Source organism: Priapulus caudatus, unplaced genomic scaffold (assembly GCF_000485595.1).
Source record: "Priapulus caudatus unplaced genomic scaffold, Priapulus_caudatus-5.0.1 Scaffold112, whole genome shotgun sequence".
Lineage (NCBI taxonomy): Eukaryota > Metazoa > Priapulida > Priapulimorpha > Priapulimorphida > Priapulidae > Priapulus > Priapulus caudatus.
In genome coordinates this window covers 188117-206422 of record NW_014577173.1, presented here as the reverse complement: position 1 = coordinate 206422, position 18306 = coordinate 188117, and the positions used below count along the sequence as shown (strand labels likewise).

The 18306-nt window shown below is 42.1% G+C and overlaps 2 protein-coding genes across 4 annotated transcripts in view; one reads left to right on the top strand and one right to left on the bottom strand.

The window, feature by feature from the left end:
* Positions 1–541: 541 nt before the first annotated feature.
* Positions 542–14579, bottom strand: LOC106805384 (troponin I 4-like). Its single transcript, XM_014806947.1, has 11 exons — positions 14530–14579; positions 13831–14003; positions 5912–5944; positions 4863–4893; positions 4409–4430; positions 3809–3967; positions 3172–3418; positions 2600–2744; positions 2166–2207; positions 1795–1903; positions 542–1551 (listed from the first exon to the last, which is right to left on the bottom strand). Exons 1-11 carry the CDS (start codon positions 14577–14579, stop codon positions 1519–1521), a joined length of 1044 nt encoding a protein of 347 aa, XP_014662433.1. The 3' UTR covers positions 542–1518.
* Positions 14580–18094: 3515 nt separating this feature from the next.
* Positions 18095–18306, top strand: part of LOC106805395 (troponin T-like) — a 16966-nt gene continuing 16754 nt past the window's right edge. For all 3 annotated transcript variants that reach the window (XM_014806960.1, XM_014806959.1, XM_014806961.1), the window contains exon 1: positions 18095–18197. The gene's annotated coding sequence lies outside the window, so the exon portion shown is untranslated. The remainder of the gene's footprint in view (positions 18198–18306) is intronic.

The window sequence follows — 18306 nt, the reverse complement described above, 5'->3', positions numbered from 1 at the left end:
AAAGTGCAGAATTAATGACTAGTTATTGATGTTTCACAAAGCAACTAGAGGACAAGATTATTTTTTTTGACAATGTTTCAATGCAAAACCAGTTAAATTATATAATGGATCCTGCCAACAATGTTTAAAATGCATTTTACATGTTCTTTGTCTCAATGGTTGGGTTCTGTGATTGGCAGTATAGTGGGCTTTACTGACTTTTGTAATTACTCTACTGCCTATTTGTCTGTACATGTTTGTGTTCGTTGAAAGGCTGTCATAAAGAAGTGAGCTATTATTAGGCCGAACCAGTTGACGCATCCTGAGCTGTTAAAATTTTACGTACTAATTGCTTTTGAATTCACTGAGCAGTGAAACTATTAAATTACTTAACGTTTATTTTGTAAAATGTATCTGAATATATAAAGGTAGAATCAGTTACCAACAGTTGTCAGGCCTAACAAAATGGCAATTACTTATGCAGTCCTTGGCGAATGTGTGAGCAGTGTAGCTGGTGGAGACATGGAAGATATATATGAAGAATTTTTAAAAACAAACATAATAAATTTTGTCACCACAATTTAATGTACTATACTGTCCTCGTGTACAAATACTAGACAAATATGTGTAAGCAGATTCAAATCCAACAAGTAATAATAATAAATGATAAATTAATCATTAATGATAATAAATTACATAATTTTTCCTTAACTAAAGATAAATATGAAAATTCCCCATGTCAATGTATAATAGATATTAGAAAAATGGCACAAAACTACACTATTACAACAAAATTCAGACTGTTAAAAAAGCGCAAGAGCAACTGAAAACTTAGTACCGCCACCAGACCTATTTCATGATGTCTGTTGCCTTGGCAACTCGGCGGCATACAACACCCTACACCAGGTGGCGCCAATGTTGTGATCATACAGCCGAGGGGATACTAAGCAATACCCGTTTGATGCTGGTGTATGAAACGAATATGTTAGTTATCGCTGTCAGGGTAACTTGGGTGAGATGTGTCTGCACTAGGTGGTAGTATAATACTCCTCAACCGCAAAGTTTGGCTAGCCCCGGAAAGCACTACATCTGCTAAGAGCTGAAGGTTGCGACTTGTGAACGTTTAGTTGGAGAAAAGTGCATGCTTTCTCTCCTGGCACAAAATAGTCATGAATCTACGGAAAATGGTTCCGGTTGATTTGTTAAATGCGCAAGGCACCTTCATCGGAAGATGTGTGTGTAGCGGGTGAAGCAATCTGTGTGTGAAGTCGAATGATAAATTGGCCCGGCTTAGATCCGAACACGTCGAGTTAAGCTGCCTTCTGAAGAGCCACGATGGTTCGGTAGCATAGAGATGCACCTGGTGGTTTGCCAGCACACTTCCTGAGCAGGAGGTGAGTTGAGATTGGAATACCCTGCACGGCGGCCCTTCTGCTGCACGCTGTAAGCAAGCTGTTGAGACTGGTGGCCGTGCAGGGTACATGTGGCACGATGGAGCAAGCCACAGTACGTCTTCGCTCAATCGAAGAGAGATGCGCCTTAGTGCTTGGCTGCCCAGTCTGGCTTGGCCTTCTGCAGGGGCAAAAACAGAACACAATATGACATATACGTTTTTTATTACAGTTACACAATGTGTTTGTCACATAAGGTGTATACGTACCCCCATGCTTGTCATGTGCCAGTCATATATAATATTAAATTAAAGTTTATTATATACTGCCTGTGTCCCACAACTGGTATCTTGCAGTTTCAATTACGTCAGAAAAGCAGGTTCTACCTACTGGTAGTTATATGGTGTAGCATAGGTGTACTTACGTCTGGGTCTTCTTCAGCCTCCAGTGCATATTTGTCCTTGCCAGTAGACTTGAGGCCCTCGCGGAAGTTGGATGCTCCCTTCTTCTGCAGCTGCTTCATCTTGGCGAACCTACAGTTTGTAATACTTCAATGAGTGACTGATACCACATAACGATTATGTAGGACTACGATCTCAGAAAGAAACATTTCACAATGCTGCCTAACCTAAAACAGGAATTCTTGAGATAGATTTAGATCAGTTACAACTAGGGATTACGTATGGTAAAAACATGCATACTTAAAATGTTAACAGAATGGTAAATCGTCACAAACTTGTATCTATTTTTCTATTTTTCACACATGAGTATGTAAGATGTAGTAGTGTTACTTACTTGTTGTCGTACTTGGAAATCTTCTTGAGAGGGGGCTTGATGCTAAGGGGAAAATATTGTTTATCATCAGACTATGTTAAAATACACCTCTATGAAGCCTTTTCAAAGTATGTAATAATAAGTGAACTTAAAACATATACCATCTTTAGCTAACTCGAATGCAAATTTAGTTAATTCAGCAACTGTGATTACATATTTCAGTCAATGTTGCACTACATAAATTATAGTCATTAAAATAAAATGTATAAAAAAACACCACATTTAAACTATACTTCCACAAGTTAAAGTTCCACGTTTAATATTTATCATATAATGCTGTACTCCTCTATGAGATTTCAGTTCCACCTTAAATTTTATTAAATTTAAATTTAATATTAAATTTTACCTAATATTATTAGTGTATTATAGAGCATGCTACGGTTGTCAGTACTTACAACTTGCCCCTAAGGTCGTTGACAGCATACTGCATGTCCATGATGTGTGCGTCGTTGTCATGGATGTTGTTCATCAGGTCAAACCTGTCACCCTCCACCTTCGCGATCTGAGCCAACAGCTTATTGCATAGAGCCTCCAGCTGGCCTGCAACAGTAGACACGGACATCGTTAGCAGTGAAAAAATACACGGGGGCTCGGGGTGATTTAGCCCCCGAAATGCCAAAAAGAGCCCCCGTAAATTTGCATAGAGTTCAATGCAAACCAAATTTTAGAGTGCTATTTTCATCCACGCGAGCTTGAAAAGTATAGCCTCCGAAAAATAAATAATCTTTTTTTCCCTGATCGTTAGCATGGATCGGCAGTAGGGTTAGGATTCGGTTGTGCGTTATAGTTGCATGCATTATATACTTATTGCATAGAGCCAGCGAAAAAAGCTGCTTATCTTATTGGGATCTGATTCACTGGTCGTGTCATTTGACGTTGCTAGTACAGTAGATCGGTTTCAACACAACGGTGGAGTCACGACCAGAGAGCAGTGCTGCGGTACGCTGGACGTGTGTGTCCTACTAACCTGCGTTCAGGGCTTCCATGTTAGGAAGGGGCTGCACTCTCTCGGCCAGAGCTCTCTTCTTCTGTTCTTCTTTCCTCTGGATTTCTGCCAACATGTCCTCACGGATCTTCTTCATCAAGAAAGCCTTCAGCTTCTTCTTGCGGGCGCCAGTCAGGAAACCATTCTTCTTCTTCTGGCTGCTCTCCTCCAACCTCTTCCTCACCTCAGCCTTCTTGCGTTCCCTCTCCTCGATCCTCCTGCGGGCCTCCTGTAGCAAGAAATCAACATGAATGCTGTTCACTTGTTGGTCGTTGTGCATCGTAGCGCAACATTACAACGTTGTTACTAGTAATTATTACGAGTTGCATGTAACTTGCTGGTATAACTAATATATGGTCATAAATTCCATATACATATGAATTGATGGTGTGAAATATTTTACGTATTTAAGATGAGTGATAATTAAGGCCAGTTACTAGTAAAACTACTAGTGGGTCTAGTGTAACATTGAGATTGACGCTAAATAGCCTGGACAGTAGAAAATGGATAAATGACTAACAATGAAATAGACGATGGATGTATTTGTGAATGGAAAACGAAGATTTATTCTACGCATAAGGAAATACAATCATAGAGGGAAGAAAGGCTAGATACTCACATCTTCCTTGGCATGTTCTCTATCAAGAACAGCCTGCTTCTTTCGTTCTTCTTCCTCCTTCTTTCTCTTAGCCTCCTCAGCCTTGCGAGCGGCTTCAGCTTGTCTCTTGGCCTCTTCAGGGTTTACCTTCTCTTCCTCTTCTTCTTCTTCCTCTTCTTCCTATTGTAGCGACGGGGCATAGTTGAAAACACAGCAGTACCATGCGTAATTTTGATGCAGGATTTCCTATGTCTTTTTATTATAATACAATTTTCCAATTCTTTACAGGTAACATTAGAAAAAGATGTAATTTAATAAATATCAGGCTTTTCAAAATTGTTTGTATATTACTGAACAAGATCATTGTTTCACAACAATATGATTAATCTGATATATCTTATATCACTCATGATTTGAGAGATAACAACCATTAATTACACGACAATCAATACATGAATATTTTCCAAGTTTACGGTTTCAAATTCAGTAATTTTACAAGTACATGTGTAACGGATTCTACTGTCGTGAAGAAACGTAAGTAGTTGTGTGCTACCGCAAACGGTCGCTAAGCAGATGATAAATGCGTGACTAAAAGGTTTGCAGAAGAAGAAAGCCACGTACCTCCTCGGATTCCTCTTCAGAGCTATAAAGCGTTCATAAAGAATAAAACGAAAGAAAGAAAGAAATCACAATTAGCCATTACTCTTAGCTGCACAGCATACTAATGTCTACTTGAAGATACTTGAGAATCTACTTCACTAAAGTGATGAAGCAAGCATGCTCCGATTTCAGGCTAAGGTCTGGTGGAATCCTTGCAACTGTCACGATAAAAGTGGTCTTGGATCAAGCAAGACAAAACTGAATTCCTTCCAGACCTTAGCTTGAAACCGATGGCAGATGTGCGAAAACGTGGGGGTAAATGAAGACCACACCGAAAGAAATAAGAGGTTAAAATGCCATGCATGAAGTTTGGTGTCTTTGACCAAGCCAAGGAATCCTGAAAGAGAAAAGGTCATGCAGAGAAAGCGCTAGAAAGACAGAAGGACATGGATGATGGTTTTGCCATCAGGTGTACCTCAGTTTCTTCTTCGGATTCCTCCCCAGATCTGTTATAAAATGCAGGAAGAAAGCACATGGCCAACTGTGAGATGCATATATACGGTACACCATACACGTAATGGCTTGATGCACACAGAGACAAGTGTACACCTTTATCTTGCCACATTAAACAGTATTATGCACATCAAACACATCCCCCTTAGGCCAAAACAAAATATGGGTGTGGTTACGGTTTCCTGACCGACCCTATTTATTCCCAGCTACCCTAAACATTTTATTGTCAATTTTCTTTAGTCAAAAAATAAAATTAAAATTAAAAAAATGAATTGGACAGTTCCTGCTTCAAAAGGCACAACGCACATCCTTCGGACATGGTTCGTAAATAAAATATTTCAAGAAAATAAAATGTTTTCCCTACCTACCTACCCTATTTTTCCCCGGCATGTAACGGTAACCACACATATATGAGCCTTGATGATTGATGATGATGATGAGCCAATGGTTTACAGAAATTACTGAGTGCTGCAGCGACTGCAATTTCCACTTTGTACATGGTTGAATATTTACCAGTAACTTATACTATTAAACCACGGATTATCGATGCAGCACTAAGTGGTAATCAACAATGCCACATGCACCTGGGATAGAGCAACATGGAACTGAATGTGACAAATTAGCTGGAGCTTACACTGACAGACAGATGGCTGTGTTACTCACAACGACACGACGTATCAACACAACCGCTGATTAAACATCGACTGCACAGCATGCCTGCACAATAACTGATCGATTCCCTCGCATACGTTAACTAGTGATTCAATAATAACGATCAAAATTTTAAACCACTCGTTTAAATCTTAAGTAAATATTAAATCATCGTTTACAAATAATTCTACATATATTTGAGACGCCTGCGCGGGCCACCAAAAAGATTGGTGTTTTAAGTAATAATAAGACTGTTCCCAGTTTACAAAACTCAGCCGCAGTGGCAGAAAAGACCGATGTTGTTAACTGGTAGCTGCTGCTATTGTGCCTCGGCCAACTGCTGTATCACTGAATACTCACCGCTCTTCGTCGTCAGACATGGCTGGTTATTTTCTGCAACGAGAAATAGAAAAAAAAGTCAGCGCATGTGTGTCAACAGTAGTACACCATGCAGTAGCGCTGCGCCAGTTTGAGCTCACTCGCTATCACCGCTACTGTATTATCAGGAATGCACGAATAAAGAAATAAATCTCTATTCGCGCACTCCGGGTATAATTACCTTACACTATGGTGCCAACCAGTCGCTTACCCTTATCAGGGCTTCCTGATTTACTCGGGAATATTCTGAAGCTGCAACTTGCAAGCTAAGCAAAGCAGCGCACACCCACAGCTATGACGCTTATGTGTAGGATTCAGCCCTCATCGGCTAAGCTTAGAGGGGCATTGGTGTAGTGTGGTGGGCGGCAGCACTGGTTTAGCTTGGCTATGTAACTGCCACGTCGCGATGAGAAAACATTGGCGCACAAGCTCTGTGAAAACTGCTGTACGTTCCTCATTCCTGCATGTTTTCGGTCCTATATTTAGCCTTCCATTCCTGCGGACGGTAAAGGGGGTGGAGGGCGAGGGAGCCTGCTGCTTCCCAACCAGATGGCTTCTACAATAATAGCCATGCACCAAACCTTAGTGCATGAGCGATGATACTTCGCTGGCGCAGTGACAGCAAGCATGCTAGAACGCGGGGATGCTGAGAATTAAGGTACTACGTGTATCTTAGCGTTGACAATATCCTAACACGTTTCAGTAGAGGTAGTCTATCGAGAATAAACTCACAAGCTTCAAAGGGTTAAGCAGATGTTCCGTTAGCATAAATAAGAGCAGGATATGCCTGTACATTCTCTACAGAAGCCTGCGTAAGAAACACATTCATCATCGCGTTCCTTCACGAGTGTTAGTTCCGGTCATATTTCTAGTGTTATCCCGTCTTACCATATATCACACCAAGAGTAGATAATAACACATCATAATGTGTTATTATCTACTCTTGATCACACTCAGAAGCGCCATGTTATAACTTATACTATACGTAGCAATTCTCTCGTGTATTATAAACATAATTATTTTATAAATATAGAACTAGACATGTGAGTAGCAGAAACTGGCAGTCTTCCTGTCACAATCTTACTTCTGTTACTTCTGCCTGCAACATAGAATGCTGAAGGAAGCAGGTGCAGACGAGTTTTTTGGCACTGCACGATGGCTGATGGTATGCGTATGGAATTGCGCAACTTTTTAGTGGATCACTGATCTTTCTGATTTAGCACGTGATCACCTATCTGCTACTGCTGTTGCTGTTGCAGAGGCCGCCTATGCTTTCTTTGCCAACGTGAGGAGAAAAGTGTTCACTTAATTGTATTACGTCCCCTCCCTCCCCATCGTACCCTATGCTATACCACCAATTTAGAGCAACTCAATTAGAGGTATTTCTTCGATCAGGCATCGGTGGTGATGTATGGATGCTTATTCAGCAACTCGGCCGCGCCTGTACACACTGCGCAGCGAGGCTAGGCGACTATACATAGACCCCGTACCAGATCCATTACCTACATGAGTAACAAGTCGGCCCGATCCCCAAAAATAGCTGCTAGCAGCTTGGCACACTGCTTCTTCGCAGCTACATCTCCCAGCGAGCTACAAATGCGACGGCCCCCGCGTGCATATTTGCGCAAGATGTGGTGCGAGCGGAGGAAACTGAAGACTGATTATTGTGTGATCGGGTCTTATGGATCAGACGGTTCTTTATATAAGTTAATACTGAGTTTACGCTCTAATGAGTTTATGAGTACTGCCCCAATCTATATTTGCACATAACCACGCTTTATCGTGTTTTTTCGCGACGACTAACTCCCCTTTCCCTCACTGTATGTATAGCTAGCTATCATGTTGTACACCAACGACATTGTAGTGGACGTTTTTAGTGTAGGCTTCCCATTACTGTTTGCACGGAAGTACTGAGGCTTTACTCTGGCTCTTGGGCGAGCAGATCACCACTGTTTTATATCTATTAGCATGTTTATATCTCGAGATTTTAACTATGCCACAGTTCCCCCAAAAACTGTTCTAGTAGTTAGACAAATTCAAAATACAGCGTTATTGCAGTTATAAAGCAGCTCACACACGGCAGCTGTAATGCAAGCACGTATAAGACCGATATAAGTTCATACTATTACACCATATAACGGGTTTTATGACTGAAGCTATTCGGCACAGAAATGCAGTTTCTTTTCAAAACTCATGTCGATCCTGAGTGTATATATACCAGGAGCGTATAATGACAAATATATTTTTCATTATACGCTCCTGATTACACGCAGCTAAGCTGTTGTCACCCGATCATCCAATCAGGAGTAATTCAACGCAGCTTGCATAAGGTAGAAGTCTGCATACCATCCCGATGAGATCATGGTGCTTCCAGTAAACGCTAGGCAAATGCATCATGCCATGAAGAACCCATTAGAATAGCCGCTTCGATTACCGGAAGTATGTTCCCAAGAAATGAACGCTCACACAATGCTGAATTGGAGGATATAGAGGTTTGAGGACTGAAAATTTGTGTGAGCACTGGATGCCGTGCAAAACTCTGTGTCTGTTTAAATTCCGATAGGCGAAATGTGATTCTAGCAATAAATGTACATTTTAGATGATGCTTGATGAAAGTTATTATTAGTACGATATAGTATCCATACCTTACTGGCATTTAAATAGAAATGCAGTTTGCACCTTCAAATACAATAGAAGTTTTGCATTCCAAAGTCATCAGAATATACGATGCTATACAATTCGAAGATTCAAAAGAGGTTCGTATATAAATAGCCGAATCAAGAAAACAAGGCATTGAAGAATTGCAAGACGCTGTTGGGCAACGTATAATCTAACGAGAAGACGCATTGCGTCGCAAAATCTAAGGAGTCTGCTATGCATTGCCAAAGTGCGATTGTTGCTCTCTAGGCATCGATGAAATTCAATGAGATTGCTCTCTATGCCAAGCAGAATCCAAAGAGACTACTGCACACTGAAGCCATTCGCAGCATAACAGCTCAGCGTCTGCTGCGCATATCCACCAACAAGCATCACGCCTCATTCTCTACCGAGCAGAACGCTTTGGCCGAACCGCAGAATACTGTTGCTGTTGAAAGCCGGCATCAAAACTAACCGGTTGTCAAAAATCAAAGAGTTAAGCAAAGACGATCCTGTTCGAATAGCTGGCCCAGTACTGCACCTACTTACATTTGCCGTTGCAAGCTGGAGCTGAGGAGGACGGATCCGGTACAGCTGAGGTCTACCGCTACACAAGATGGGACTCCCGAGGTGAGGCAGCACCTCTGCCTCTGACTCCAGTAACACAATCACGTGTGCGCGTGCTATATTTGGGACGCCGCTGGCCCTTACGTCAACAGCCATATTCAGCAGCCGCCAGGCGCCGTAACGTGGGCGGAAGGCCGGGCCTGGGTTTCACGTTTCAGCGAGCACGATCGCTGCGGAGGCCCGCGAACTGCAGCTGCCAAGCAGTCGCTTAGCAACGGGATAATTATGGTGCTGCGGGGTGCACGCAGCTTCGAGCGCGGGCCAGACTATCCTAAATTAGCCCGTAAACATCTCCACGCCCGTATGCAGGAAAATGAGTGAAGACGGGAGAAAAAGTTTTGCTCCATTTAGTGAGAAGCAAATAACTGTCATAGAAATCCTTACTGCACAGATCTAGAATTATGCAGCATTAAGCCTGTGAGATGAACAGAGTGAAAGTGGCGAGCATGATGAAGAGATAGGAATGTAAAACGCATGCCGAATCGAACTGACTTGGAAGCTAATTAATTGCAGTATTAAATATCTTAACAAATAACCCTCTTGAAAATGACTAAACGTAATTAGCTGATCCCAGGTTCAATCACTTTCACTTCAAGTGGAATTCTCTGGACAATCTTATTGTGAACGAATGTAATTTCGCCGTGTGTACAATTTAAAATGTGGCGATGTTGTAATTTTTACGCGACAGCAAGCAAAATCGAAAACGTCCAGAAAGCAAAATCGATTATGTCCTCGTGCAACTGTTTGTCTAGATATATAACTCCTGCACTTATTCGAAGGGTTGTCGGTGGCGGTGTGCACGCCAGAGATTGCTGCAGTGGCTATTTACGCCTATGGTCACTTGATATATCTGCCCTTGCTGAATAGAAGCCAGCTAGCAGAAAGGAAGAAGCGTGAATGCTGCAAACATCTGCTCAAGATAAATAAAAGACAGACTTGACAAATGGATTCACAAATTTACCATCCTTTGCTGAAAGGAAGCAGGACTCGATGGTAACTATGGTGATGAACGTGGATAATGCATGTGAACAACACTTATTATGCTGTAAACCTGCTAACCACACAACAACGAGGAAAATGGTTACTGAAGTGTATTCCTTTGGTATTTACTTGTTCCCTCCCCCCTCTTCACTTCTCTCTCTCTCTCTCTCTCTCTCTCTCTCTCTCTCTTCTTCATACCCCCCACTCTCCTTTACACTCTCTGACCCCCTTTCCTCTCTCTCTCACTCAGTCAATCACTCACTCACTCACTCACTCACTCACTCACTTACTCACTCACTCACCCACTCGCTCACTCAGTTAGTCAGTCACTCACTCAGTCAGTCACTCACTCACTCACTCACTCACATAGCAGCCAGATTACTGTGGAATGCCCAAGGAAATTATGTGATTGCATTTATGACTAGGGCTGGAACTATGTCACCTTTGCCACACTATGGAGAGCGAGGGAATGTGCAAAAATATTAAGCTATGTACGATTGCCTCCAGTTCTGGTAGCATGAGTAATATAATGATAATAATAATATAATAATTAATAATAGCGTGAGTTCCATGTCACGTTCGCATGGACAGAACTGTAGAGACGATGGATAAATCTTAGCACAGGCACAGCTCACTCACTGTGCGAGCCTGCACATCCGGGAGTGCAGAGTCGACCCCCACACCAACCCCCACATTCAGCATCCCATATGCTGCACATGTATGCAGCTTCCAACTGCTGTACAAAATTTAGGTGATCTGTTTTTGTTTGGTAATGTAATACCGATATACAGCAGCATCCAGCAGCGGGAGAATTTGGGTTCCATGCCTTCATGCTACCATGCAGCAACTGCTATTTCACACCCTTGCAAGGACGGAACTTTGGGCCACTTCATTTGCAAGGGAGAGCTCCATCACGCTAAGTCACCCATTGTAAATGATAACATTATATACTATAATGGTGCTGCCCCTTTTTTTAGACTGATGCACAATATCACCATTAACCAAAACCACTGCAAAAGGGTTTTTACATTAAAATTTTGAACCATCAATGTCTACCACATATGCTGACTCTAGGAACCAAGCTTCACTTTAAAAATTCAAAACCTATTGGCAAAACTTCACTAACAACATACTTTTGCTTGTTTTTATTTTAAATTTTTTTAACATTTATTAAATTAAATCTACATAAATTTAATTTCATAAATGTTAAAGTTTTTTTAAATATATTGCACATATATGCAAGAATATAAAACCTCCAAACTCATTTATAAGTTTCTAGATTATCTTCGACTAGCAATAAAATGGCCGATTGACACCAATACCATTTATCAACTCAAGATTGACAACTCTACCAAATAATGACAAACTATTATAGCATTTAGTTAATGTTAGTGTAGTGAATTAATTAGAAACCTCCGAAATGTTTGAATTAAGCTATCCATCTTGCTATAAACAAAGTATCATCAACTTTCTGTTAACTAAATTGCAGATAATTTTAGATACATGTTTAAATAGCTGTAAACAGACTAAACTCCAGTCAGTCAATCTTAAGTCCAGTCAACAGTGCAGCATTAAGCCTATGGTGAAACGGCAGTAGAAAAATCACCTAGGGTGAAGTTAGCAAAGATTGCAGCTATGAAAAAATTCAACTCCAAATTGACGCGTGGCTAAAATTAACAAATGCACTGCATAATTTGTTTCCATTTTTGTGCAGGCTCCAACATATCTCCACGAGTCCTGTGCCGCAAAGCTCACTAACATAGCCAGTAAAATCCTCCCGGCAGAAAAACGAAGCGAGGATCCTTTTCACAGGTCTAAATATAGATAGGGGGCCAGGCTGCTTGGCCACTTATAACAATATATCACTCTGCCTAGCAGCAGCTTCCTCATAGACAAAAGTTGAGAGTATTCTGGGATGGATGCCTACTGTATGATGCGATTTCTACAAATGAGTAGTGAATTACTGTTAACACAAATATTACGCTTTCTAGAATGCATGCTATTTTAGTAGTCCAACACTATTCAATTCCTCACAGATGGGAAGTAGTTTGCAGTACTAACGGCTACAGTCTGATGGTCTACAGTCATTTCATATTCAATAAACGAGTAACTTTACCAACCACAGTTTCAAACAGTTCTCATTTAAAATTTACAGTTCATACCCATATTCAGCATTTATATGAACGTTGCATGACAGGGCATGCATTTGCACTGCAGTTTCAATATATGTCAGAATTTCATAGAAAATTATAAACTACCAAAATTGCTCTAGCAACAATGCCAGATTACAAAATTCAATAAGCTAGTATATGCATGCCTAACCATGTAACAAAGGTGACACACTTGTAGGAAAACTGTTCGAAAATGTCTTGTGTAAATCTAGAGAGGCCATGCAGCTCTAGAGACAGAGCCATGCACAGTGAATAATGGGAGGGAAATTCTATCCATGTGCTCATTGGGATCATGACCCGTGTTTAAACACTAATATATATATACATTGGAAATTCTATATCTCATGAGGTCACAATTAGCTCAAAGAAACGACCAAGCAATGCACCACGTATAGCAGCAGCTCAGATCCACAGCCACCACAAGCAGAGGGAGAGACTGATTAGTTAGACAACTGCTATTTCACTGATTTACTCACATCATGAAGTTTGTTTGAGTTGTAGAGACAAATAAATTAGTGCTTTAATGCCAGGCACGATGGGGATATTGGTTACAATTCGTGTGTGTGTGTGTGTGTGTGTGTGTGTGTGCGTATATATATATCCAGGATCTCACGCACCAGATTTCAAAGGAAACCCTGCGCAAAAAGATACCATGTCACCAAGAAGAAACATGTGCAACATAATGATATGCACATGTTAGTGCAGTTGTTTATCCAGAGTGTAACATTAAGGCATTCACAAGGGCAGACAACCAGAAACACCATCTCTGTAGATCAATGCATCTATTTATAGTACATGAAAAAAAAGCAGACATAATACCTCAGTTGAGCAGTTTCTCATACACATACAGTTGCAGTCCCAATGGTTAAGAAATGCTAGATTCCAATAGCACTTATTAGTTATTATTGTCGGTGAAACGGGTGTGGCGCACTGGTCCCTGAAGGAACCCCTACCAAAGTTAGCTACTTGGCATGATGACAGTGTCGTTTAGAACAGCTAGGATTCCACGTAACTTCCGTTCAAATACTCATTTACAACACAATCTTACAGCGCGCACACCATGTGCATTAACTAACAGAAGAAAGAGCCTTTCTTTCCGTGAGTTTGTGCATGTGTACATCACTGTATGTACTCATGAACACTCCCTCTATTAGTCGTGTATGCATTCGCCATTGCATACGGATAGAGTTAGTAATCTGACACGATGTACGATATACTCATATATAGAGGCCTAGCTCTCGTACTATAGCCCGCGTTCATTAGTTCATTATCTGCCGCGGGCTATAGTACTAGAGCTAATCAAGCTAATACTAATAGGGGCCTAGCATGCAGTTGTATCATCGTAGAATAGAAAATTAGTATTACTATTAGTAGCAATCCGCGATCCCAGATAAAACTTCACAAAGCAACGGAAAATGCCTAAGAGTCAGTGATCAACGCCAGCTAACCCTTCAGCGTGAAACGGAGCAGTAAGTTGATACTCACCCAGAAGGAGCTTAGAAGAATCGAGTGCTGCACCAAGGCTTGAGAAGTCAGCAACTGCCGATTCAGCCCGCAAGCAGCCTTCTAGTTGTGCTGATGCAGCTGCTGCTCCCTCGCGGCCGACGGCGTAAACAGGAGAAAAACAGAAGCCACCTAACGGTAAATTGGCCACGTATCATGTTCGCAGACGCTTGCCCGGGAAGTTGTTTGAGTACCATGGCGACTAGAAGACCTCGACTCCGCGCATCTACAGGCGCCCTCTAGTTGAAGCATCGGTTATTTCTCTGTGTGATGTTATTCTGGAAAACGTAGTGCCTACAAAACAAAACGCATCGCGTATATGACGGCTTCAGAGAGATGGCGCCACCATCTAGGATATGGAAGCATAGCGACACATCACAGGGATGCAGAATTGGCCGCATAAAGCGTTATCTTCACACATAGTGCCAACACAGTGCAAAACTGAAACAATTATGTCAACTCCCGCTCTTATCGGTCACCGTTACGAGCGTCCTCTGTCACTAACGCTGAGAGGGTCTATGTCCTCCAGGGTACTGCCGGAACGTACCCTGGGTACGGTCCGGTATACCGGAACGTACCCTGGTACTATCTAATATGCCGGACCGTGCCCGTCCATATGGGACTGTCTTCCGTATAAATTTGTTTGATCAATTTTCAGTTTATGCTGACTTTTCCACATACCTGTACAAAAGGTTGCCATCAGCTGGCGACATCTGGTACCTCGAAGACATCTTAATTGATTCCGCGAATGCGAAATTCACTGTTTAAACTGATCGAATTCGATTCCATTTTTAAAAATCCGCTTACTTTTGTAGATTCCATACACGACTCTGCATACCATGTGCTGGTGGCAGTTGAGTAACGCCGATATTATAAGACCCTACAAAAATAATTGAGCGATACAATTCTTGGGGTGCCTATATATTCTAAAACTATATATATATATATATATATATATATGCTTTGCCGTAACTTTTTACCTGTTATCTTTTCTTGATGTAATTGTACATGTGCCCGTGCGTCCATGTGTCCGTGTGTGCGTGTGTAGGGCCTACGTGCGTGCGTCCGTGTATGCGTGTGTGCATGCGTCCGTGTATTCATGCGCGCGCGCGCGCGTGTGTGTGTGTGTGTGTGTGTGTGTGTGTGTGTGTGTGTGTGTGTGTGCGTGCGTGTGCGTGCGTGCGTGCGTGCGTGCGTGCGTGCGCGCACTGGTGCATGTTTGTTACGTGCAATCTTATTTTTCGATAATTACGAAAAATTATTAGTACGCTACGCCGTACAACTGCACATCGTATTTTACAGTAGCGATTTAGTTCGAGTATTGTTTGTTATCAAGTTTTGTTATGTATCACATCTTGATCACATACATATACATACAGTATGTATATGAAACCACGAAATAGTGTACAACGAAATCACTGTTACAGTGTCTGTAACGTCAAATGTAGAACTGTAATTATTGTTTATTGAGCTAATGAATGCAGCGTTGCTAGTAGCATCCATTTATGAAGAATGGTGCTTGTGAGTATATGGAAAGATGTGCTGCTGACCAAGCGAAAGCAAGTAACATGCGGCGTGCATCGTCAAGATTACGCAGCGCTACAAGATTGTACGGAACACACACATACACACACGCACGCACGAGCGCGCACGCATACACGCACACACACAAACACAAACGCACACACACACGCACACGCACACGCACGCGCGCGCGCACACGCACACGCACACGCACACGCACGCGCGCGCGCACACGTGCGTAACGTGATATAAATCTTTGATTAGTTTCCTTCTCTAGGGTCTGACTTCTGCACGATAACGTCTCGTCTATACTTGCCGCCATATGCAGATGGAAGCACCAGAGATGTTAATAGATGCGCATGCATGATGACATTCCTACATTTCCGTACGCATCACTAATACGAGAGTTATTGACACGATGATATGTCGATATGGCTTCTGGATGTATTTATAGCTCTGCATCGACGTTACCTTGACATTAGATAGTCACATGCATACACTTATCAAGATAGTTTGAAACATGCGGGCCAGGCTTATAAGGTATTACACTTACACTCCTATACAATCGGTGCTGTGTGTGGTGAAATAATTTAGATAGGCATACTCGACTGGTGTGAACAGACGTGTCATTTTCATCTCTCAAAGGAAATGCGCGGCACGCAATTTAAAGTTTTGGTCGCAAATTATACTTCTTGCGATATTCGTTAGAGTGGTCGGCTATGTCTATGTGCATGTGCGGTGGCCTGAAAATGTGAAAAAGTGATGTCCAGTGAAAACATGTTATAAATTGTTTGTTTTATTGTGTTAACGTAATTTTTTGCCAAAAAATAAGTAGAAGAATTCTCGATTTTACAATATATATCTTGTGCTTTGTAAGAGAAATTTAGCAGGTTATCTTGTAATTTCTCTTTTTAATATGACTCCCGCTGATTCAGCTCAGTGTGGTGGCCCACGTAAAATGACTACAAGTTGTGATACCATAAAGTAGTTCTACGCAAGCAATCCTGTTACGTAATTACGCGAGCCATCTTGCCATTGATTTCGATCGTATGTCTGTTAGCTATTAGTGCGGTATTTGTTTCAGGAAACACCAACTTCGTTCTATTTGCCACGTATTATTCAGTGCCTAAAAACCATAATATTTTATTGTATTGGTACATATGTTGAACATGCAGAGGCACTTTATTTTCGAGTTTTACGTAACCAATGTGAAAGCAGATCACATATAAACAGTTTCTAGCTCTCGCCGATGTTTCTACAAATCAGGCAAGGCTCATAAAAACAACGCTTGGTTTAGTGCTCAACACTGCGTGCAGGTGTAAAGCCATGTGTAGGGATGAGAAATAGAATCGACTGCGTCTTACATAATAACTGCGTTCTGGCACGCGATGCAAGTTCATTGCGTATAATAACGATACAGTATGACACTCGGTGTTCCGTAATCGTATGCTCTACAACACGGCTCCCTGTCGACGGGCACCTAATTTATTACAACATTGTACCAGCTTCTCTAGGTAGAAGTTTAATTGGTTTAAATGATACAGCCGCTCGTACAGATACGACGGGTGGAGTGGCGTTGCAATAATCAGAGATATTTAGCTCAGTTCCTGACATATACGTTACGGTTGTGATTCTCAATTTAACGAACGTTGTGCTAGTTTTCACACAGCAACGAATTCAAGAGACAGATCATATGCGACACTCTGCCTACTTCTTTTGCGATAAAAGAAGCACCGAAGCGTCGACAAAATGGCCCCGTTATATATCCTAACCGCGCAACGTGAAATCACAAAATCGAGATCGCGGGATAAACAGCTGAGGTTGCAGTCGCTCTCCGTGTACTGAATACATATATGCCGCATACATATGGTCATGGTATCACATCATCCCGTGTGCTGATTCCGCTAGAGCCTGTATATACGTGACTCCGATGAGGGCGCATATAGACGAAGCCATTGCCATCTTTAATTCCCCCAGTCGCCCTATACACGTATGAGAGTTTCTCTAACGCTCTTCTATATTGTATTATTTGTTATTATATTGTGTATTATTCCGCATTCCCGTCTATTATGATTGCATCACGCGCTGTTTTTGCCGCGATGTGGAATATTGCTAGTGATAATACTACTATAAGCTGAATATGGCTTTTAAGGGGCATCCCCGCTCCCGGGCGCGAAATTTTTTTCCCCACTTGAGTTCCGGACCCACCATAGATAGTGTTTTGTAATAAATGGTTCTTATATATATGGTTCGATTATAGTTAGTGTTAGGGTTCGGGTACGTGTTAGCGTTAGGGTTAGGGTTAGGGTTAGGGTTAGGGTTAGGGATAGGTGGTATTCATTTTACATTGTTGCTTCGAGGAAGTCGAGTGAATGGAGTGCGCTGACTGGCTGTGGTCCGGAACTCAAGTGGGGAAAAAAAATTTGCCTCCCGGGCGATGAAGAATGAGAAGCTGGGAAGCTGTGAGTATATAGAGCAACAGACGGAAGCCGCAGCATCGTCACAGGAGCGGAAAAACGAGTTTGCTAACATACGCGTATAGCGCGCGGCTCAGGTTATCTTGCAGCCGGAGCGAAGAATTTATTTTAATTAGAACCTCTCATGTATATACCGGCGGACGCGGCCGCGAGCGACCGTGACGTCAACGTCTGTTTCGGGAAGCCGGCGTCGCGGACGCGGCGTCTGCCGTGGAGCGGCGGCCCTCGCCGTCACATCTGCGCGGCACGTGACGTGTGCCGACGCCGGGGTATATAATGACGGCTCGCGGATGGGAAGCGGACCGTCAGTATCAGCGCTCGCATCGACCCAGCCTCCTCAGTTCTCTGGTAAGTCGTCTCTCTCTTTCTCTCTCTCTCTCTCTTTCTCTCTCTCTCTCTCTCTCTCTTTCTCTCTCTCTCTTTCTATCTCTCTATCTCTCTTTCTTGCTTTCTCTCT

Excerpts from the sequence above, each read along its gene's own strand:
- LOC106805384 (XM_014806947.1), bottom strand. The coding sequence starts at position 14,579 with ATGTCTTCGAGGTACCAGATGTCGCCAGCTGATGGCAACCTTTTGTAC. Across the intron at positions 4,894-5,911 it reads ATGTCTGACGACGAAGAGCG|ATCTGGGGAGGAATCCGAAG; the intron begins GTGAGTATTCAG and ends ATTTTATAACAG. Across the intron at positions 3,968-4,408 it reads CTGAAGAGGAATCCGAGGAG|GAAGAAGAGGAAGAAGAAGA; the intron begins GTACGTGGCTTT and ends TCGCTACAATAG.